The 23373-nt window shown below is 44.8% G+C and overlaps 1 protein-coding gene across 1 annotated transcript in view; it reads right to left on the bottom strand.

Moving 5' to 3' along the window:
* Positions 1–23373, bottom strand: part of PCDH15 (protocadherin related 15) — a 695579-nt gene that overhangs the window by 480295 nt on the left and 191911 nt on the right. The window contains exon 6 of the mRNA XM_074999591.1: positions 4998–5108. Coding sequence (XP_074855692.1) covers positions 4998–5108 — 111 coding nt within the window. The remainder of the gene's footprint in view (positions 1–4997; positions 5109–23373) is intronic.

The following is a 23373-nucleotide window of genomic DNA, read 5'->3' as shown; positions in this document are numbered from 1 at the left end:
GAGCTTCAATTCCCAGTGAATCTAGGGTGTGAAAGCCCTGCACATTACACCTTATGCATGGGAGTGTTGTTTGTGTACAGATAATAGGCAGCAAAGTTGTGTCTCCAATTCTGGAATAGAAGCAGAGCATTTCTTAAAAAAAAAAGACAGACCTTCTTGGAATAATCCAGCTGCTGAGGAAAACCTAGAAGGGTGTGAAGAGATCTGGAAAAGGCAAAATACCCTCACTAAATATGCTATCACATACACTAACAAATCAGAAAAATACAACTATGCTCAATTGGTAAAGCATGTAAAAACTCCAAATTGAACCATGATTGAAGGTGCCTTCTGCTCTCTGAATCAGAAGAAAGGAACTGAGGCTCTTGGAATAGGGGCGCTATACTCTGTAAAGCATCTGATATACTGCTTTGATAGGGTAATCTAAATGCTCACTACCAGGTGGTTTAATTCCACAGGCAGAAATGCACAAAACTCCTGAATTTTCTTCTTGTATTATCATATAATCCAGCAGTTTTTGAAGCTGGTCTTCTGTGTGAGACACTACAGCAGCATCGTCTGCGAACAGCATGTCTCTGATGAGGACTTCTCGCACCTTAGTCTTAGCTTTCAGCCTTGCAAGGTTAAACAGTTTCCCATCAGATCTTGTGTGCAGCAAGATGCCCTCTGTTGAAGATCCAAAGGCATGCTTCAGGAGGAGTGCGAAGAAGATCCCAAACAATGTCGGAGGAAGCATGCATCCTTGTTTGATGCCGGTCCTGATTCTGAAAGCATCTGATAATGCGCCGTCATATTGGATGGTTCCTCTCATGTCTTCGTGGAACGACTGGATCATCTTGAGTAACTGTGGAGGACAGCCTATCTTGTGGAGCAGCTTGAACAGACCATCCCTGCTGACCAAGTCAGAAGCCTTGGTCAGGTCAATGAAGGCTATGTAGAGTGGCTTTCTCTGCTCCCTGCACTTCTCCTGCAGCTGCCTTAGAGAGAAGACCATGTCAACGGTAGACCTCTCTGTGCGGAATCCGCACTGCAATTCGGGGTACACCCTCTCAGCAATCTTCTGGAGTCTGCCAAGGATGACGCGAGTGAACAGTTTACCAGTGACGCTTAGGAGGGAGATTCCACGGTAGTTGTTGCAGTCGCTTCTGTCTCCTTTGTTCTTATACAACGTTACAATGTTAGCATCACGCATATCCTGTGGAACCTCACCCTCTTTCCAGCACAGGCACAGTAGCTCATGCAGGGGTTCCAGGAAGTGTGTCCGCGGCACATTTGATTACCTCTGGTGGTATACCATCCTGACCAGGGGCCTTTCCTGCTGCAATGCTGTCGATGGCTCTCTTCAGTTCATCCACAGTCGGTTCTTGATCCAGTTCATCCATTACTGGTAGGAGCTCGACGGCATCGAGGGCTGTGTCAACCACAACATTCTCGCGTGAGTACAGCTCGGAGTAGTGCTCAACCCAGCGCTCCGTCTGTTTGGCTTTGTCAGCGATGACTTCACCAGATTTGGATTTCAGAGGTGCCATCTTGTTCTGGGTGGGTCCTAATGCCTTCTTCATACCCTCGTACATTCCTCTGAGATTACCAAAGTCGGCACAGGTCTGGATGCTGCTGCATAGCTGGAGCCAGTGGTTGTTGGCACAGCGCCTGGCTGTCTGCTGTACTGTTCTTCTGGCCTCTCTAAGTGCTTCCTGGGTACTCTGGCTCGGTGAGCATTTGTACTCCAGGAGTGCAGCGCGCTTCTTTTCAATGACTGGAATCATCTCATTGGAGTTAGCTTCGAACCAGTCGTTCGTGTTTCTAGCTCTTCTTCCAAACACCGACAAGGCCGTGTTGTAAACTGTATCCCTCAGATGTTGCCATTTGGATGTCTCATCGATGCCCCAAGGGCCGCTGCGCAGATTTTCCTGGAGGGTCTCTCTGAACTTTACAGCTTTCTCCGAGTTTGCCGTCTTTCTGGCGTCAATGCGGGGCTTTCCAGCAGGTTTAGAGCAGTACAGCTTCTTGGGTCTCAGCTTGAGTTTGGAGCAAACTAGCGAGTGATCTTTATCACAGTCAGCACTATGATAGCTGCGTGTCAGAAGGACATTTTTGAGGTTATTACGCCTAGTGATGACCACATCAAGTTGATGCCAGTGCTTCGAGCGTGGGTGTCTCCACGACACTCTGTGCTGTGGCTTCGTTTGGAAGAATGTGTTTGTGATGCATAGATTGCGATACGTGCACAGTTCAAGGAGACGCTGTCCATTGTCATTCATTTTTCCCACACCGAAGTGTCCTAAGCATGAAGGCCATGAGGCTCAATCAGCTCCAACTCTTGCATTGAAGTCACCCAAGATGTACAGTTGTTCACGAGCAGGTATGTGCACTACAGCAGCACCAAGCACGTCATAGAACTTGTCTTTTACTTCTGGTAAAAGTACTTTTACTGCTGGATCGGTTCTCCAAGGCGTGCAAGGACTTTGGGCTTACCATCAGCCTAAAGAAGACGAATGTACTCGGTCAGGATGTTGCTGAATCCCCATCGATCAGCATTGACAACTATACGTTAGAGGTTGTCCACAAGTTCGTTTACCTCGGGTCCACCGTCACTGACACCCTGTCGTTGGACACTGAGTTAAATAGGAGGATCGGAAAAGCGGCCACAACTCTGTCCAGACTCAGCAAGAGAGTGTGGAATAACAACAAGCTGTACACTCACACCAAAATGCAAGTCTACAGAGCCTGCATCCTCAGCACCCTCCTTTATGGCAGCGAGACTTGGACCCTGTATGCCCGCCAGGAAAAGAGGCTGAACGTCTTCCACTTACGCTGCCTCAGGCGCATCCATGGAAGGACAGAGTGACCAACACAGCCGTCCTTGAGCAAGCTGGAATCCCAACCATGCACACCCTCCTCAGGCAGCGTCGGCTCCGCTGGCTTGGCCACGTCCACAGGATGAACGATGGAAGGATTCCAAAAGACATCCTGTATGGTGAGCTAGCCTCTGGCAAAAGACCCCCTGGACGCCCCCAGTTGCGTTACAAAGATGTCTGCAAGAGAGACCTCAGAGAGGTAGACATCGAGCTGGACAACTGGGAAGAACTAGCAGACGACCTCAGAAGATGGAGGCAGGGGTTACACAAGGGCCTTCAGAAGGGCGAGCTGAAGATCAGACAGCTAGCAGAGGAGAAGCGAGCACACAGAAAGCACAATAAGGACTTGTCAGACACCCACCGCATCTGCAAGAGATGCAGCAAGGACTGTCACTCTCGTGTGGGTCTTTATAGTCACAATAGACGCTGTAAATGAAGCCTTCAATTGAAACTTTTGAGGGCGCGATCCATAGTCTATGCAGACTGAAGGATGCCTACTACTACTATAATAGTCATAATCAAAACTATCAGCAACTATTTTAAGTAGCATCTTTCTTCCAAAATGCTCAATTTATATCCATGTACATACAAATATTAAGAAAGTAGATACATTACTATGTAATTTAAGACAGTATCACAATGCATTTTCACAATGAGAGAGGCAGCAATAATAAATTGGCCATTTCCTAATTTTTTTCATAGTAAATGCTGCAACCTAAATAGCATTCTTTTAACCTCACTTTTCTTAATTTATCTTTTCCTTTATTAAAAACTAGTTGGGGGAAAAGGCAAATACTATTTTGTGAAGACATAACTACCTTTTCACTGGATATGATCAGTGGGGTTTGAACTCTGACCCTTCAGTAATATAGTGCAGATTACTCAGCAATTCAGATTATTAACATTTAGGTTACACAACGAAGTGTATCAGAGAGCAGCCATAGAAGTTTGTTATCCCAGAGCACAGATGGGATCTTGGGACAAGGTTGTTTGGTTTGTTAGTGATGGAGGAGCTCTACCCAGTCAAGCTCACTCTCTGTCCTTTTACCTCAGGAGCTGAGTGGAGCTCTTGCCCCACCTGGTGTCCCTGAAGTGGAAGAGTGAGCCATCAGAACCAGATGCCAGCCCTGGCTCTCTTTCCCCCCTAACCTTGTTACATGAGCTCCAGACTTATGTGAAGTCCCCAGAAATGTGGTGGGGATGGGCCATTTGGACATGGTACTGGATCTGGGATAGGAGAAGATCCAGTCTGTCCAATGTGGTGCTCCCACAGAAGGGCAAAAAACAGTCTGCCCCCGACTTTACAAATTGAGGCCTTAAAACTTTTAAAAACTGGTTTACTACAAAAATCCTGATACATTTATAAAGGTGAAGGTGAAGTTTCACATAGATTCTGTCCTTTCTTTGAACAACATTGAACAACTCTGCACAAAGGCAAATGGCATTTTTAAGGCTATTTGAGAAGATCCTTTTCAACCATCAACACCATTTCTGTGGAACTGATAATGTTGCACAGGAATGCAATAGAATTCTTTCATTTACCTATTAAAAATAAAAATTTATTGAAAAGGGAAAAAAATACCTTTCATTGCCTTCAAGGACACCGAAAGCTTTGTCCCAATGACAACTATATTAGATACAGTTTAAATGTCACTTTTATTTCAGCACAAATTATCCACTGCTAGTCATTCTGTAAAAACCACTAAACATGCATACAGTGTGAATTGAAAGAAAAATTGCCTCATTTTAAAAGGCTGCACTTCGAAGCTCAGGGATTCAGTTAAATTGCATCCATTAAACTTATTTCGGATCGAATTAGAATAGTTAGAGATGTCAGAAAACAAACGCTCAGTGACACTAGAATGTACTTTTCACATACTTAAAATATACAATCCATTCCTCATACCAAAATAATATTATTTCAAAACATGAATGTCTTTGTTCTAACTCGTATTATGCCAAACTGTGTTAAAAGATAATGAGGACTAAAGGAATATTAGGCAACATTTCAACACTTTTAAGAAAAAGAGCAGCTTCCTCCTGGCATATGGACAAGACTTTCCTACCATCATTTCTCACCTTTAAGAGGATCTAGAAGGAATCAGTAACATAAATAACCATTATGGAATCCATACTTACATTTGCTTGAACAATAACAAAGTAACGTGTCTTTTCTTCATAATTAAGTCTCTCCCTTAAAACTACTGCTCCAGACAAAGTGAGAGGAATGTCAAAGGTCCTATTGGATACCTGCAAAAGCCAAAACAACAAAAAATAAGAATCCATATGTGGTATGTTAATCTTAAATAACGCACACAGGCTACATATTGTATGACAATCGAGGATATATTAGGGTGTTGCCCTCATTCATTTGCCCAAATCAGTTCTTTATACATTTTTGATTTGATGAAGTGGCTTTCACATGAAACCAATAAAACAGATTCTATAAGCCACTCGGTATGACATTTTTTCTCCACATAGTATTACTTTCATTCATAAAATGTTATGGAATACTCGTCATCAGAGACTCAGGGACACCGGTCTTACATTAACTTTTCACAAGACTTGTATCAGTATAGGGCACTGCAAATGGGGGAGTTCAAAAAAATTTTCTTTTATCAGAACACTTTCGATAATTTGACATGTTTCTGTTGTCCCATCATATATTCAAGGAACATGTCCTGCTGCTGAGAAAGTAATTTTGGGTATCAGAGATAAAAAGAAAAGATTCATAGCCTTGGCTATGTCTACAATGGAGAGTTTTGTCAGCTAAATTCAGGATGCATCCACATTACAAATACTTTCTGTCAGCAGTATATCAACAGAATGGAACACTTCTGTTGACAGCATTCTGCTGTTCCCCCAGGAGGCAGAATGCTTTTCTTGACAGAATCTCTTGACAGAAAGTCAGTGTGGATGCTTTGGGGGGCCCTTTCTCGACAGACAGGACTTCCAGGACACTGGGCAGCCCTGTCTTCTGTACTTCCGGTTGGCTGTTCTGTTGAACAAGTAGCCGGGCAGTCTGGCTGTTCTCTGTCGAAAGAGCAGATCAACAGTGACTTTAAAGCAAGAAGGACTGTCATGATCAAGTAGTCTAACCTCCTTCACCTCGCAGGAAACAGACACTTACACACCCATCCCTGCAATGGACTCATAACTTAGGCTGAATTACTGAGATTCTTAGATCAGGATTTAAAGTCTTCAAGTCACAAAGATGAAGCCATTTACTCTAGTTTAAAACAGCAAGTGATCCATGCCAGAGAAGGCGGGGGAAAAATCCTCCTTATTCACAATCCCCACCCTTAATGTTCTACTTTGGGTGTGTGTGCAAAAAGTTAAAAAGGAAGAATAGAAGTCCTATCAATTTAGACAGCAGTTCAGCAAATCATGTAAGCAGATGTTTAATTCAACTAGATTTTTTTTACTGGATAGGGACAGAGTTATTCATATGATTAAACATAAGCACATGCAGTGCAGTACTTATTCTTCACAGTATTTGATCAAAGGTGACATTTTGTTTCCACTATATTTCCACTTACTGATTTCATTTTATAGTACAGAAACCAAAATGTTGCACCTGTCTAAAACTGATTTACCTTGACAGTCCATATTGACATAAGATAATGTAGAAATTGAAATGTAGGATTTAGAAACAATTGATCAAGACCAAGTTCTCAGTTCTACCAGTGACTGTCTCTGGAACACTGAGAATCTATGCCTCGGTTTCCCCATCTGTACAATGGCGATATTTAAATAAGTATATTTTGGACATAATGTTTACAAAACTCTTGAAGACCCATCAGTGAAAGATGTTTCAGAATAACAAAGTATTTCTTTTCTTATACAGACTGTTTATACAGACTGTTATTGCAAGCTATTTTCCTTAATGCTGAATAATTCAGGGTTGAAAATGTTTGTTTAAATTGTGACTGATTTTTCAGTAAACAAGTGGTACATGTTACAAGTAGGCCGGGTTACAGTTAGCAGTTGTTTGCTGTTCTATTTACTCTAATTTCACAGTTGTGTCTTTTTGGGAAAAAAAATAAGCATGATCTACATTGTGAGAGACACCGAAGGAACTCTTCTGAAATGCAAACACTTTGTATGGAAGCAGAAAAGAAACTAAAGTAGAACCCATGAGATAGCAAGAGTAAAGAGGAATAATTGAAAATATTCCTGAAGGCAAGAAAAACTTTAAAATGTTAAAACTATTTTAGAAAGTCAATGTCAGGCTTAGTGACCCCAGTAGTGTATTTTTTAGGTTGAAGGCAGGTATGAATTTTGAATGAGGTAAACTTACTTTTTTGCTTCAGGTGTTTTGGTAAAAAAAAAAAAATCCACTAAGTTAAAAACTAGCATGACTCTGTGTGTGTGTGTGTGTGTGTGTGTGTGCACACGTGCACACATGCATGTGTTTAACTCTGTATTAAGAATTATGTGCTCATTCTGAAAACCCAGAAAACAAGCAAACAAACAAAACAGATTCTAAATGGCAAATATTAGAAACCATGAAAAAAAAAATGTAACCCACATAGTTCCTGCAGGTGTATTCACATTTATGCATGCTTTAAAAACATCATAAAAACTTAGCCAAACTATAATACTAATAGAATGATGTAATATGTGAGAAATCTGGTGGTAGAGATGTTGCAATATAAGTGGTTTGTTACATGATGGTTTTCCTTCTGTTGAGCTGTGCATCCGTGTTGAGGAGCAAAAGATATGGTCTATAAGACGCTGTAATCTATCAATATCTTGCTTTTGTGTCTGTGTTAGGTCTGCCATATATAGAGGAGCCTTAACATTACTTACAACATACTAATTTGTGCTCTAATATGTATGAAGCATTTTAGTTAAATGAATTTTGGTAAAATATTTTCTGTGAATTGACCCAGGTACAAAGATGCAGACTGATTTCACGTGTGACTCACTACTCAGAAAAAATGAAATGGGCCTATAATTCTGCCAGAGAGGTTCTACTAACCTTTGAGGCTATGAAATGGAATGCTGTCAGGAGAGGCCAATTAGAGTAGGCGTTTGGGGCAGGACAAGTGCACAGAGATAAAAGGGTTGGATTAGGATTGTTAATGTGCATGGAGAGTGCAATAGGAGAAAACTACCAGGTCATTCATTGATGCACCTCAGTGTCGACTCATTTCAGTAAATGGTTTTACAACTGGCGCTACACAAGTTGATGAGAGGGTCACAAAATATAACGACTATGCAGGGGACTGTTCCGAAGGAATGGCTCTGTGCTTAAAGCATTGGCTTGGTAAACCCAGAGCTGTGATTTCAATTATTGAAGAGGCCTTTGAAGGGTCTGAGACAGATTAGATTAAAATAAAAAAAAATCTGACAGGGATGGTGATAAATCCTGATGTGGAGGCAGGGGATTGGATTTTATGACCGCTTGAGGTCCCTTCCATTTCTGAGATAAGATATTTCACTTGTGAAGATGGGTAGGCTGCTGGGTTGAACTGATATCAACCTTTAGAAGCAAGGAAGGGGGGTGTTGCTGAAGAAGGTGGGACTGGGAGGAAGGGAGACAGGAGAACTGCAGAATATGGGAAGTAGTTGCCAGTCAGAATATAGGCTGAGATGGGAGCAGGTAGAAATATGAAGGGAATTAACAAGCAGCTGGACTGTTGATGAGGAAATAGATTGTACAGGGTGAGCGCATAGCACTACTTCAATGAGGGGGGATCTGGCATTTACTGGCACAGTTCTGCTATTGGACCAGTAATGCCCAGATGGGTGACAGCTATACAGCAACTAGGCAAATAGGTCAGAACCAAGGAGGGGTTGGTGGCTGATGGGTTTGAGTGGAATATTAAACAGCTAAAAGGGACAAGGAGTCAAATCGTGTGTTAGGAAGCCTTCAAGGCTATGTGTGGATTGAAAGGAAAGAGGAAAGTTAATTTCCTGTCATCAGTGGTAGGTAAATTGCTCTGAACTTCAGCTCTGAACAACAATTTCTAAGGCCTTTTGCACACCACATATCTGAAATCTAATGAACCATCATGCTGGTTGAAAGCAATTGCAGCATTAGCCTTTCCAGTTTTGACTATGATCAGACACTCCACTCTCTTCCACTGTCCTCAGCAATGCAAGAAAGCCACTGGAAATTGTTTCTCTGCTTGAGCAGTATGAACAGCATGTTGTAACATTTCACAGTGTGGTAAGTTCTGTCCTCTGGGTTTCCAGTGTTTGGCAGTTTTCCACTCAGTAGACAGTGCCAGCAGCTTTTGCTTCAATATCTTTTTTTAAATGTGTTTGCTAATATACAGCAGAGATGTCATTGACTCAGTAAATAACTGCAAGCATTTGCTATTATGATGCAGTATCAATGTGAATACATTTACCACTTACAATCTATGAGTGGCTTCAGATCCTTTTACCTGAGGTAAAGTGCCAGAAGAGCATGAAGGGATCTTAACAGCCCCAAATCCAAATGAGGAGAAACAGGAACTGAGGAAGACATTGAGGCTTCAAAATGCCCTGGCAGGTTCTAGAACAAGGAATGGGCTTTTTCCTGGGGACAGGAAGGGCACACCTCAGTGGGTCTGCAGCATGCAGCACTGCAGTGACTGCTGCAGAAAGGGAGCTGGGAACAGACTGACCTGAGGAACTGTACGGTATTAGACAGGGGGCTGCTCTGCCCTCAAAGCAGCCCAGAATGAAATGGGCTCCAAACCACCTTTGCTGCTGTCCTGTGCTGAGAGTTCCGTACTCTGCCTCCTGAGGTATGTCTATACAGCAAAGAAAAAAAAAACCATGACTGGCTTCAGCCAGCCAACCCAGGCTCGCTGGGCTTGGTCTGAGGAGTTGTTTCACTGGGGAATAGACTTCAACGCCTGTGCTGGAGCTCAGGTTTGGAGACCTATCAAGCTGTGAGGATTCCTGAGCTTAGTCTTCAACTCAATCCCATTCTTCTGAAGGGTACAAGGATGTTTTAGTTGCAAATAGTGACAAGTATAGACAAATCTAATGGACATGACCCCCAACTCTTTACACAAAAATAAGGCCTTATCATATCAGAAGCATCTAAATATTGGAGCTGTCCTGAATGAGCACTAAGTCTGACAACTTCTCATGTTTGTTCAGTTAGGCCAGCAGACAGCACTAAGTTATGAATCTTCTCCACCTACCCATCAGTTTTTCAGTGCCACTGAATTTAAGCTTATTTTTGGTGTACAATTTTAGCAGGGCTAAGGCCATCACCCTTTCCCATTATCTTTGTCTTTTTAAATTGTAAACTTTATCTTTCTTGCTGTTTGTACAATCCCTAGCATGAGAAGATTCCAGTCCTTACTGGGCTTTTCAGGCAGTACACCACCTCAGTGAAGACCAACAAACAAAATTATAATACTAGCTATGAAACACTCAGTTTTTTTCACTTGAAAAATTGCATTTTCTTTTTGCTTCTTTTTTACTGTTACCGTCAGAAATCAAAATAAAGTTGTTTGCAGTTGAATGTGAACGTTTTTCATTGGGTCTTAAATGTAGCATAATGGCTTATAGATATATTGCCCCAACAGTTTTAAAGTGACAAAGGTTGGTGCTTTTCTATGTGTTTTGACTTTATAAATTGTACACAGTTAAGCTTCTTGAAAAAAATACAGACATAAAATGCATTTTCCAGAGAAATTATGACTCATTGTTCCTATTTATATTCTCTAGAAAATTATAGGGATTCTAAAACATTACAAAATGAATACAGCTTGTCCATGGGGAAACTCTTCAAATTGGTATGATCTACTATATTCCTCTCTCCTAGAAACAAGCATCTAATGAATGCTACTTAAATCTTTTCACCACCTTTTTGCATTGCACGTTGCATCCCTTAGTCCACTTCTCAGACTGCTACAAGGGACACATTCACAGACATGCTTTTCATCTGGTTATAGGATATAGTACACAGAATAAATACATCATACTCTATATTTTTAAAGAGGAAGATGGAATCTCCAAAATATCCATATGCATCCTCACTCTAACTTACTAACAACAGGGCAGTGTATCTAGTAGAGAAGTCTATTGTTATCTGTGATTAATGGTCTTGCTCCAACAAATGATCAATATAGGCTACTAAAGAGGATGGTAAAAACACACAATTTACAAGCCTAACCAATTGTACAGTGTTGATGTTGGTAAAGAATGGATTATTTTCTAACTTACATCACACGACTTTGATGGCTATGAAGCGGCAATGTAAAAATCTAAGAATACTGATCTGCAATTATTTTATGACTATGCTATACAACCTGGTCAGTGAGACCTATATAGAAAATGAGTTATTAGTTCCTGAATTATTAGTCTTTCCGGTATAAATGTATAGGTCTAGATAAACGGGAGTTGAAAAATATATGTGGAAAGACAATGTAGTAATCCCAACCCTGGAACTGGCATCTGCTGCAGCTTTGATGCAGCAGCACAGAACACTGTCCTGGGTGAGGAACAGGTGCAAAGAGGGCAGCTCAAGCTGAGGAAAGAAATCCTGATCCACCCATGCAGAGGGTGGGGCTTAGAACCTGTTAAGAGAATAAGGAGGGAAAGAAAAAGATCTAGATACTGAGCTAGTGGATGAAAAGAAAGATTAATTATTGGGGATCCTTAGAGAAGTGATCATTAAATGGTGGCCTAAAGAAGGGTGGAGTTGCTGTTCAACTGTAAGAAACTATTGGAACCAAAAACATGAACTTACTATGATAGATGGAGTGATTTTCAAGAGCAATAAGATTGTAATTCCAATGAGCCTTCAAAACCAAATGCTACAAAAGATCCATCAGGATCAATTAGGAATTGAAATGTGCAAATGTGCAAAGAACAACACCATGTGGTAAGATACTGCTTTTTTATGCTTGAAATACAAGCCATACCAACAGACAGAGGCCACTGAGTGTCATCCAGTTCCATAAAGGCCTTATGAGAAGGTAGACATTGACTTATTTACCTGGCATTCAAAGAACTATCGCTCTCTGAATCCAGAAATATGCACATTGCATGGTACTAATGAAAGTCAGTGACAGCTGGCATGAAGCAAATTTTCTCCAGGCATGGAGTTCCAGGTGAAAGTTTTAGCCATAACAGACTGCAATTTTCTAATGCAAGGTTTTAGGTAATTTGCCATACATTGGGATTTTCATCACAAAACATTAAATCTAAATTGCCACAAATCAAATGGACTTGTGGAAAGGTCTATGTATTTAATACAGATAGATGCTCATGCAAAGTGAGGTGTCTTGTATAAACTGTTACTTTTTTTACCAATGTACACCACTGGAGAATGGCTTGTGTTAAGCTCAGTTGTTAATGGGGAAAAAGGATCACATCTAATTTACCAGTAATTGATAAAACTGCTTAAATTTCAGAACAATGAAACCATACAGAAGATAACAAGAATAAGAACTGGAAGCAAGAATATATTAACAAACCCCCCCACCCCTCCCAACAACCTCCATTCTTTTACCCTAGGTGACAGTATGTGTCTGACTAATCACACCTCTGATACTTGGGGACAAAGAAAATCTGAATACAAGGTTTTATGTAGTGGAGACAGACCAGAAGGTTACCTTTACATACAATCAAAAAAATCTCTGAGTAATCCCAGAAAGTTTAAACACACTGACAATAGATGGGGGACTCACATTTCAAATCAGACTGATATTTCATCAACACAAAAAAAGAGAAACTGTCAAGTAACAAGAGACTCTAATGAAAGGCTAATTCTAAGAAAATCAGAGCAGAAAATTAAACATCCAGAAAGATTCATGGAGACTTAATAACCTGCCTGGAGGAGAGGAATTTGAAGAAAATGAGTGGTAAAGACTCATGTGAGAGTGATGTGCTGATAATTTCTCTCTAGAAACTTGACACATTGGGTTTATGAAGCTGAAAATTTATTTAGTGTTCTTAAACAGTAGATCCATATTTATATAGAGCTAATGTGTTTTCCTGTAAAAGGAAGATGTAGAACTATTTGTGTAGGATTATAATTTAGAGAGTGTCTCTCAGAAAGGACAATATTTTAAACATAGACATTGGGAGAAGTTCTTTGGAGGGACTGGGAGCACCACATAGCTGTGTGCAACAGTTCATCAGAAATGCTCTTCAGTTTATTTTATTAACATTTTATTCCTTTTTGGATTTACTGGTTTGTTATTTAATGAACTCCAAGATCATTACATGGTTAAAGTCTGTGAAAATAGATAAAGTAGGGTTAACATATTTGACCTTTCAAAATGTAAGTATATTAATATGTGAGTTGATAGATACTGATACACTCTTGCTCAGAGGTGTCCTCTTTTTATATAGGAACTCTAGTTAAAGAAACAGAAATATTGAATCTAAAGAGTAATTCAAGCCAAAGAGAAGCCAAGAAGAGGACAGCAAGAATGGAACTGGATACACAAGCATTCTTCTCTGAAGTGACACTAATATACTGTCGAGTAATCTCTTTTGCAGTATTAAGTGTACGCATTAAAGAAGAATACCATGTACAAGAAATCAAAAGCGAATGTGTTGGTAACTTGTCGTTTATTAGAAGTTCTAAGTATTTGCTTGTGTTTTACATTATCATCCCTTCAGGTATAATTCGTAGGTTTTCCCTCCTGAACAGGGAGTTAGAGAGGAAGTTCTACAGGCAGGTAAAGGAGAAGCCAAAACAGGATTCTTAAGTAAGAGGCTGTCCAGGTGAGTGTTGCGTTTGGAGCTTCTGGCTGTGGTTGTGGCATTTTTCTGCTCTGTGGTGTGTGGTTGCCAGTTTTTTTTTCCCCTGCCCCCCCCACCCCACAGAGGGTGGACTGGGACTGGCAGTTGGAATCTGTTGGCTTCTGAATAAGCTTGTTATCTAGAAGCCTCTGCTGATTGGCTGAGCCTCAGTAAGGGGAGGGACTTTGAGGTAGTTCAGGGCTTTATAAAGCAGCGTCCAGGCAGGTGAGCTTGTGAACAGGGAGTTAGAGAGGAAGTTCTCCAGGAAGGATGGCAGGCATGGATAGTGACAGGTCTGCTGCTGTTACCTGCTCGGGATATGCCATGTTTGTCTTCCTCCCTGAGGAAAGAAGGAATTTCTTCTGCACTATGTGCAAGCTGGTCTCCATTTTAGAACAAAAAATTAGAGGACTGGAGGCTCAAGTGTTGACCCTATCCTTAATCAGGGAGGATGAGGATTTCCTTGACAGAAGGGAGCATTTAGCTTTGCAAGGAAGGCAGGCAGAAGAACCGGGGAGGGTGGTAAGGGATGAAGCGGAGAACTGGCAGCATGTAACTTCTAGAAGAAAAAGAAGGCCAGTAAATGAGTACCCCGTTGACATACAGATAAGTAATCACTTTCAGGCACTCTTCACTGGTTCTATGGTGGTGAATGCTTTGGAAGGAGCCTCACAGGAAGAAAATCACAAGAGAACTGCTTCTACTGCAGGACAGAAGATGTATAGTCCTAGGGATGGGGGTTCAATGACCACCACCCCCAGAAGAAAAAGATGGGTGGTGGTGGTAGGTGACTTCCTCCTAAGAGGGACTGAACCATCCATCTGCTGACCGGACCTGCAATCTTGTGAGGTGTGCTGTTTACCGGGAGCTTGAAGTCAGGATGTGACTGAGAGCCTTACAAAACTGCTAAAGCCTTCGGAATACTACCCCTTCCTACTTCTGCATGTGGGAACTAATGATACGGCCAAGAATGACCTTGAGCAGGTTACTGCAGGTTATGTGGTGCTGGGAAGAAGGGTCGAAGAATTTGGAGCGCAAGTGGTGTTCTCGTCCATCCTTCCTGTCAAAGGGAAAGGGCTAGGTAGGGACCATCAAATTGAGGAAGTCAATACATGGTTATGCAGGTGGTGTTGGAGAGAGGGCTTTGGATTCTTTGATCATGGGATGCTGTTCCGGGCACAAGGATTATTGGGAAGAGATGGGGTCCACCTAACCAAGAGAGGAAGTAGCATTTTCGCAAGTAGGTTTGCAAACTTAGTGAGCAGAGCTTTAAACTAGGTTCACTGAGGGACGGTGACTGAAACCCTGTGGGTAGAAAGGAACTTGGAAGCCGGGAAGAAATGCAAAGAGGAATGTACAACAAAAGTGGACCCTTGGTTCATATAGTGAGGGAGGGGAGATCGACTGGTTATCTAAGGTGTTTGTACACCAATGCCAGAAGCCTGGGAAACAAGCAGGAGGAATTAGAAGCCCTGGCTCAGTCCAAGAACTATGACTTGATTGGAATAACAGAGACCTGGTGGGATAACTTGCATGACTGGAGCATTGCCATGAAAGGGTATAAACTGTTCAGGAAGAACAGGCAAGGGAGAAAAGGAGGAGGGGTTGCACCATATGTAAGGGAGCACTACGATTGCTTGGAACTCCAGTACATAGAGGGAGAAAAGCCTGTAGGCAGCACTGGAGATGTGGTGGTTGGTGTCTGCTACAGGCCGCCAAATCAGGATGATGAGGTAGATTAGGCTTTTTTTAGACAACTGAGAGAAGTTTCCAGATCGCGGGCTCTCCTCAACATGGGGGACTTCAATTACCCTGACATCTGTTGGGAGACCAATACGGTGGTACACAAGCAGTCCAGAAAATTTCTGGAGAAAGTTGGGGATCACTTCTTGGTACAAGTGCTGAAGGACATGACCAAAGGTTGTGCGCCGCTCAACCAGCTGCTTACAAACAGGGAGGAGCTAATAGGGAAGGTAGAGGTGGGGGACAACTTGGGAAGCAGTGATTATGAGAAGGTAGACTTCAGGATTCTGACCAAAGGAAGGAAAGAGAGCAGCAAATTACACACCTTGGACTTCAGAAAAGCAGACTTTGACTCCTTCAGGAACCTGATGGGCAGAATCTCCTGGGATGCTACCATGAAGGGAAAAGGAGTCCAGGAAAACTGGCAGTATTTTAAGGAAGCCCTATCGAAGGTGCAGAAAGAAACTGCCCCGATGTGCAGCAAGAGAAGTAAATATGGTAGGAGACCAGACTGGCTTACTGGGAAAATCCTTGGAAAACTTAGGCACAAAAAGGGAGCTTACAAAAAGTGGAAACTGGGACAGATGTCTAGGGAGGGGTATAAACGTATAGCTCGAGAATGTAGGGCAGTTATCAGGAAGGCGAAAGCTCAACTGGAATTGCAATTTGCTAGGAATGTGAAGGATAACAAGGAAAGTTTCTACAGGCATGTTACCAAGAAGAAGTTGATCAGAGAGGGTGTGGGGCCCCTACTGGATGAGGGAAGTAATCCAGTGACAGATGATGTAGGGAAAGCTGAAGTACTTAATGCTTTCTTTGCCTCTGTTTTCACGGACAAAGAGCTCCCAGACTAATGTGATAAGTGATGCATTGTGGGATGAAGGTGGACAGCCTTTGGTGGGGAAAGAACAGGTTAGGAGCCATCTAAACAAGCTAAATGTACATAAATCGATGGGCCCGGACCTAATTCATCCTAGGGTTCTGAGGGAGTTGGTGTATGTTGTTGATGAGCCCTTGGCTGTTATCTTTGAAAAGTCGTGGAGATTGGGAGAGATCCTGGATGATTGGAAAAAGGCAAATGTAGTGCCCATCTTTAAAAAAGGGAAGAAGGATGATCCAGGGAACTATGGGCCGGTCAGTCTTACATCAGTCCCTGGAAAAGTCATGGAAGGGCTCTCAAGGAAGTCATTTTGAGGCACTTGGAAGAGGGGAGAGTGATCAGGAATAGTCAGCATGGATTCATGAAGGGCAAGTCATGCCTGACCAATCTGATTGGTTTCTACGATGAGATAACTGGCTTTGTGGACAGGGAACAATCAATGGATGTGATTATCTGGACTTTAGCAAAGATTCTGATGCGGTCTCCCACAATATTCTTGTCAGCAAGTTAAAGGAATGTGGATTGGATAAATGGACGGTAAGATGGATAGAAAGCTGGCTAGAAGGTTGAGCCCAGAGGGTAATGATCAACAGCTTGATGTTGGGATGGCAGTTGGTTTCTAGTGGAGTGCCCCAAGGTTCGGTTCTGGGTCCTGTTCTGTTTGACATATTTATCAATGACCTGGATGAAGGGTAGGATTGCACCCTCAGCAAGTTTGTGGATGACACTAAGCTAGGGGGAGAGGTACTTACGCTGGAGGGTAGGGACAGGGTCCAGACTGACTTAGACAAATTGGAAGACTGGGCTGCAAGAAATCTGATGAGGTTTCAAAAAGGGTAAGTGCAGAGTCCTGCACTTGGGCTGGAAGAATCCCAAGCATTGTTACAGGCTGGGGTCCGACTGGTTCAGTAGTAGTTTTGCAGAAAAGGTCTGGGAGTTGTAGTGGATGAGAAGCTGGACATGAGTCAACAGTGTGGCATTGTAGCCAAGAAAGCTAATGGCATATTAGGTTGAATCAAGAGGACCGTTGCCAGTAGATCCAGAGAAGTGATTATTCCTCTTTATTTGGCTTTGGTGAGGCCTCATCTGGAGTACTGTGTCCAGTTCTGGGCCCCCATTTACAGAAAGGATGTGGATACACTGGAGAGGGTCCAGTGGAAGGCGAGCAAAATAATTAGGGGGCTGGAGCATATGACTTATGAAGAAAGGTTGAGGGAATTGGGACTGTTCAGTCTGCAGAAGAGAAGACTGAGGGGGGACTTGATAACAGCCTTCAACTTACTGAAGGGAGGCTGCAAAGAGTTGGGAGAGAGGCCGTTCTCAGTGGTCACGGATGGCAGAACACAGAACGATGGTCTCAAGTTGTGGTTGGAAAGGTCCAGGTTGAACATTGGAAAAACTTTTTCACTAGGAGGGTGGTGAAGCATTGGAATGGAGTGGGGTAGTGGAGTCTCCATCCCTGGAGGTGTTTAAGTCTTGCCTTGACAAAGCCCTGGCAGGGCTGATCTGATGGGTTTGGTCCTGCTTAGAGCAGGGGGCTGGACTCGATGGCTTTTTTAGGTCTCTTCCAGCTCTATTGTTCTATGATTCTATGATAAAGTTCTGAAAATTTAAAAAGATCCCATTTGTCTTGTTTGCCTGTATGAGGTCTCACCGTTAGCCCAGCTGAGGTCACTGTGGCAATCTCCCAACAAACACTTGGAGGAAATTCCAAGACAATGCCTGAGTTATCAGCGGTGACGATGACTTCTGGATTCTTGCCCAAAGTTACATAGTCATTTTGCAAAGTCTGGGAAGACACATATCAAACAGAAACCAAACACTTGAAAATACTCTCTGGAGGGCATGAGAGAGGGAGGCACAAATGAGCTGTTTCTTTTAAATTCTTTTTTTAGAACCAAACAATACACTATTTAATTGCTTTCTCAGGGGTGAAGGAGGGGGAAATATCACTGGTCATAGCTCTTGAAGTGAACAAAACTGATGGTATAAAATCTAAGGCCTGCTGAGGTAATCCTGATTAACAGCTGAGGACCAAAATCCACAGTCCAGTTTGAGAGCGGTAGAATCATGAGATTCCACCCAGAGGGAGGCTCTGATTTAAGGCCTGAGAGAAAGGGGTGAACTCAAGGAAAGCAAATGTGGCATTAGACCAGTAACTGAATCTATGATACCAGCCTTTCCCCTGAAACAAAATTTTTCTACCACTTTTTCCATGGGGATCTTCCTCTAGACAGGCATAGCATTTGGAGATCTATCACGCAACTTAAGTGTGTAGATTTTTCTGCAGGAAAGGGTCCATTTTTAACAAAAAGAAAACTGTCAGCATACGAAATGTGGGGGAGTCTGTCTATTTCATTTGTTCAGGTCCTTGCTTGGACTACGGATGACCTATCTTCAGTTAGCTGCTCTGCTCAATTTGGAGCAAGGACTTGAACTTTGGTTTCCCACATCAAGGCAAACACCCTAGTTGAGTGGGAGCAAACTTTTTAGTTGTGTCTACACATGCACAAAATTTGAAATATGTGGCCCTCTTACAAAAGAATGGGGGGAGCATCTACACGTGTAACACGTTCTTTCGACAGAAAAGTGAAGGACCAGGATGCAGACATCAGAACGTATCCCATATCAGAAAGAGCGCCCCCTTTCAAAAAACTATTTCAAAAGGGTACACATGTAGATGCTCCACAGCCTGCTCTTTTGAAAGAGGGGTCCACCATGGCACCAGTCAGCTGGAGCACGGGGCACTTCAGCCTGCAGCAGCGGGGCTTTATGATCCCTGCATCCGGCTGCCCTTAAAGCAGCACAGACACAGGAACCCTGTGGCAGGAAGCTGAGAGCACAGTAGGAGCAGCCCCAGCAGCATGCCCTCTGCACAGTCCCAGGACAGCAGCAGCAAGCCATGGTGAACCCCCGCAGGAGCCCCAAGGCCCCACTTCAGAGCTGTCACAGGGCACCTAAAGTCCTGGGACTGAGAAAAATAAAAGGGCTCCCTCCTCAACAGAGTGGGAGCTGAGGGGCTTCCTCAGCTTGTAGAAGGAGGAGGAAGTCCTCCATGAAATGGGGTGAAGCGGTGAAATGCCGCTGCATTCACCTGCCTGGCCCAGGGCCTCCTCACGAGGGGCCAACCTGGGCATACTGCGGAACAAGTATGCAGGAAAGTTAAAGAACTGTAGCAGGGCTATGCCCAGGCCTGGGACCAGAGTGGCTACTCTGGGGCAGCTCCAGACACCTGTCCCTATTTCTGGGAGCTACAGGACATCCTGAGGCCCCAGGACAGCACCCAACCCCTACCTGTCCTTGATACGGATGAGCCACAGCCAGAGGCAGAGGAGAAGCCTGGACTGGGGACCCGGGAGAATGAGGGCACCACTGAGTGGTCAAGCAAGAAAGGGGACTTGACAATCTACATCCCCTCCCATTTATCCCCAGACATCGCTGAAAGACCCTCAGGTACATACACAGCAGGACACACACTCTGGTCCATGGGGTAGTGGCAACGCACCAGCCAGCTGGCTGCACACAGGACCAGTGGTTCCAGGCTGCACACTTCCCAGCCCAGCATGGTACTCTGCACCCTGTGATGGCCTGCCGGTGATGGCCAGCACCCACCCCTGGAGGATAGCATTGAGATCTGCACGTGGGGTGGTGGGTGGTCAGGGCTGGATAGCACCAGGGCACCACTCACCATATGCTGGGAACCACCACCCAACCGAGATGCCCCCCACCCCCGGCTGCCATGCTGTTGCATGGGATGCCAGCCCTGGAATGGGGGCAGGTGCCCCAATGGGGAGGATGCAAACTGTGGGAAGGATGCCACCCCATGGTCAGCCCCCCTGCCCCCCAGTAATAATATTGCACCAACACACTGTCCTTCTCTACGTACAGCTGCACCATCCCAGGGCCAGGAGAGCCCTGTGCTGTCCCTAGTCCAGGGGAGCCCCTAAGCAAATGTGTAGGGTGCCGAGCCCCACCCCACATGGTGTGCCAGCAGGGCTGTGGCCAGAGGGCCCCACAGTGGGTGGAGGAGGACCTGGCCATCTGCCGCCAGGCCAAGGTGGCTGAGTGGCACCTCTGGCTTGCTGATGACAACCTGGAGTGGTGGAGGGCAGTGTGGGCCGGGCTGCTGACCACCCTGGAGGGCATCAGCACCATGCTCCTGGAGCATATGACAAACATGGGCCATCTCCTTGCGCCCCCAACCCCCCGCAACAAGCCTGTTGCAAGATCCTCTGCTGCTTTATCTGCTGGTGCTGCCCACCCCTCTCCACCCTGTCAGGGACCCCGCTTTTGGGGAGGCAAGGGATCCTGGAGACAATAGGACTTGCAGCCTATCACTCCAGCCCTGGATTGAGCCTTCCCTCCCACCTCCAGGTTAAGAGCTTTCCTGCCCCCTGGTCCAGATTAGGAGCCTGCCTGCCTCCCCCCATACTCCACTGTTGCCCAGCCCCCATACATAGTTTCAGGTTAGTTTCTGTAACATTCATAAATGTTTATTTGGCTTAAATCGCCATGTGCCATGCTGTTTGGGGAGGGATAGTGAGTATTGGATGTGCAGGGGAGGTGCTGGTGGTGGGGTTAGTGAGGGGTGGATGTGGGTCACAGGTGGCCATTGACAAAGACCTGCCTGACAGCCTCCCTAATTCAGAGGCCACCCTGGTGGGCCTGGCAGATGGGAGTGGTGCCCAGCTCTTCATAGATGGTGCCAGCCTGCTGCCCCGCCAGATGTAAGTGTCCCCCTTGCCCTCCACAAAGTTGTGGAGGATGCAGCTTGTGCCCACCACCTGGGACATGTGAAAGACCCGACCAACATCATGGGGAGCACCTCCACTGACTCCTAAGGTGGCTGAAGGCCTGCTCCACAACATTCCAGATGTGGTTGAGGCCGAGGTTGAACGTGTTCCAGGTGGTGTCAAGGTGGTCCATATACAGCTGCATGAGCCACAGCTGTAAAGAGTAGGCTGCATCTGTCACCATGCAGAGCAGCATGGTGAGGTCTGCCCCACCACTGGCTTCTCCCACTGTGGGATGAATGCGCTGGCCCCCATGCACTGGCAGAGCCCAGAGTTCCAGAATATGTGGGCATCATGGGTGTGGCCAGCCCAGCCCACGTAGATGGCTGTGAACCAGCCCCTTGTGTCCACCAGGTCCCGGAGGACCATTGAATGGTAGTCCTTCCCATTTATGTACTGGCGAGTGCTGTGTGCTGGGGCATGGACAGGGATGTGCATGTCATCCAAGGAATTGAAGCAGTTCAGGAATCCCAGTTCTGAGAAGCCTGCTATGACAGCATCCAGCTCCCTCAGGCAGACAACCCTGTACAGCAGCATCACATTGATGGTTCAGATGATCTAAACAGCAGAGAGGGGGAACGTGCTCCAGTGAGAGTATGGTGGGCTGTCCACAACACTGCCCCTGACCCGCACCCTGCTTGCCTGCCTGCACCTGTTCCCCTGCCTGCCTTCTGGTCCCCTCCTTGCCTGCCATCCCCCCCTGCAACCAAGGGTTCCCCTTGCCCTGGCCTCCCCACCCACCTGGGGGAGGCATGTGACCCGGGCCTGACTTATGTCCATAAGTGTGGCCCCAGTAGTGGCCTTGCCCATCCCAAACTTCTGTCCTACGGAGTGGTAGGAGTCCGAGGTGGACAATTTCCAGATGGCAATTGCGACCCACTTCTCGAGGGAGAAAGGGGGCTGCATGCAGGTGTCCTGGTGTCAGAGTGCAGGGGTGAGCCAGTTGCCGATCTCGTTGAAGGTGTGCCTTGATATGCAGAAATTCCTGAGCCATCTTTGATCATCCCACTTGCCCAGGACCAGGTGCTCCCACCAGTCAGTGCTGCTGGGGTGGCTCCAGAGGCTCTGGAGCACATGGTGGGGTGGTGATGGTGTCCTGGGCAGGGGCCACACAGCCCCAAGTGGTTGCTCAGCCACCTGAGTAGCTCAGGGGCAGCTGCAGCAATGGTGCAGAGCATGGCCAGGAGGGTCTCCAGGACGAGGGTGTCCTCATGCAGGTGCTGCTGCTGAGACTCCATCCTGGAGCATGTGCAGGCTCTGCCTGGCTGGAGGCAGCTGGGCAGCACTCAGCTCGTGTGGAATGGAGGGTACAGCCCTTTAAAGGAGCAGCTGGCTGTGGCCCTGAAAGGACTTGTTGGCCATCTGTGGTGTCTCCTGCCTCCCTTCTAAAGAAAGCACAAATACACTAAAAGAAACAAAAATGCACTGCAAGATAAAATTGAGGCATATGGATCAAGCTCCTAAAACACAAAACTTTCTCCCCGCCTCATTACTGTGGTGTATCATATTTCAGCAGAGATGTATCACAGCAACTTTGTTTTTAAAGGAATGTCTTACATGATGAGTGATTGAAAAAAGTGCAAGGTATGAGACAAACAAGTCCTCAAGCAATAGAAAGATCTTTCAAAGATAATTTGTATAATATACTAACTTGGCCCTCATATTTTTTTCGAAGTAAAGTAATGATCATCATATGGGAATTAGATCAAAACACTGATCAGGTGCAAAATCACTTTGTTTAGGAATGTTTTCAGTGTGATTATTTTGCACTGTTATCTTGAAGAACCTCCCCACATCCTGATTTTCACATAATTACAGGAATGGAATCTCTAACTTCATATTACTACAGTAATCCCTCGATTTACACAGTGGTTGCATCCTGTGCAACCTCAACGTAAACTGAATTTCATGTAAATTGGGGGGAACTGGGGAGATCCTCTGACTGGGGGAGTGGGCAGCTGGGAGAAGTGTGGGAGGGCAGCCACACGGCCCTCAGCTTCTCCCAGGTGGTGGGAACACAGCTGTTTACACTGTGGTTTCTCCCAGCTGGGAGAAATCACACCACAAACAGCTGTGTGCCTGCTGGGCTCTCCCAGCTAGGGAAGCGGGGGGGGGGGGGGGGGCTGGAGTTGCGCACCATTTTCATTTGCTTTTAATGAGTTAGGCACAAATTGAAATTGCACTTCTCAAGGGTTTACTGTACTTACAAATGTAGATTTTTTGTTCTTTACCCAAACTGAACAACAAAACAAGGCAAAATTTTAGATCCTACAAGTTGAATCATGAAGTGACAAATGTTTAGCACATCCTGGACACATGTAACTTGCAATGCTGGCCACAGGAGTGCCATGAGAACACCTGTTTTCATTTTGCAGATGATTTTATAAAT

This window comes from Carettochelys insculpta, chromosome 7 (genome assembly GCF_033958435.1).
Source record: "Carettochelys insculpta isolate YL-2023 chromosome 7, ASM3395843v1, whole genome shotgun sequence".
In the NCBI taxonomy this organism is placed as follows: Eukaryota; Metazoa; Chordata; order Testudines; family Carettochelyidae; genus Carettochelys; species Carettochelys insculpta.
This window is presented reverse-complemented; position numbering and strand designations above follow the sequence as displayed.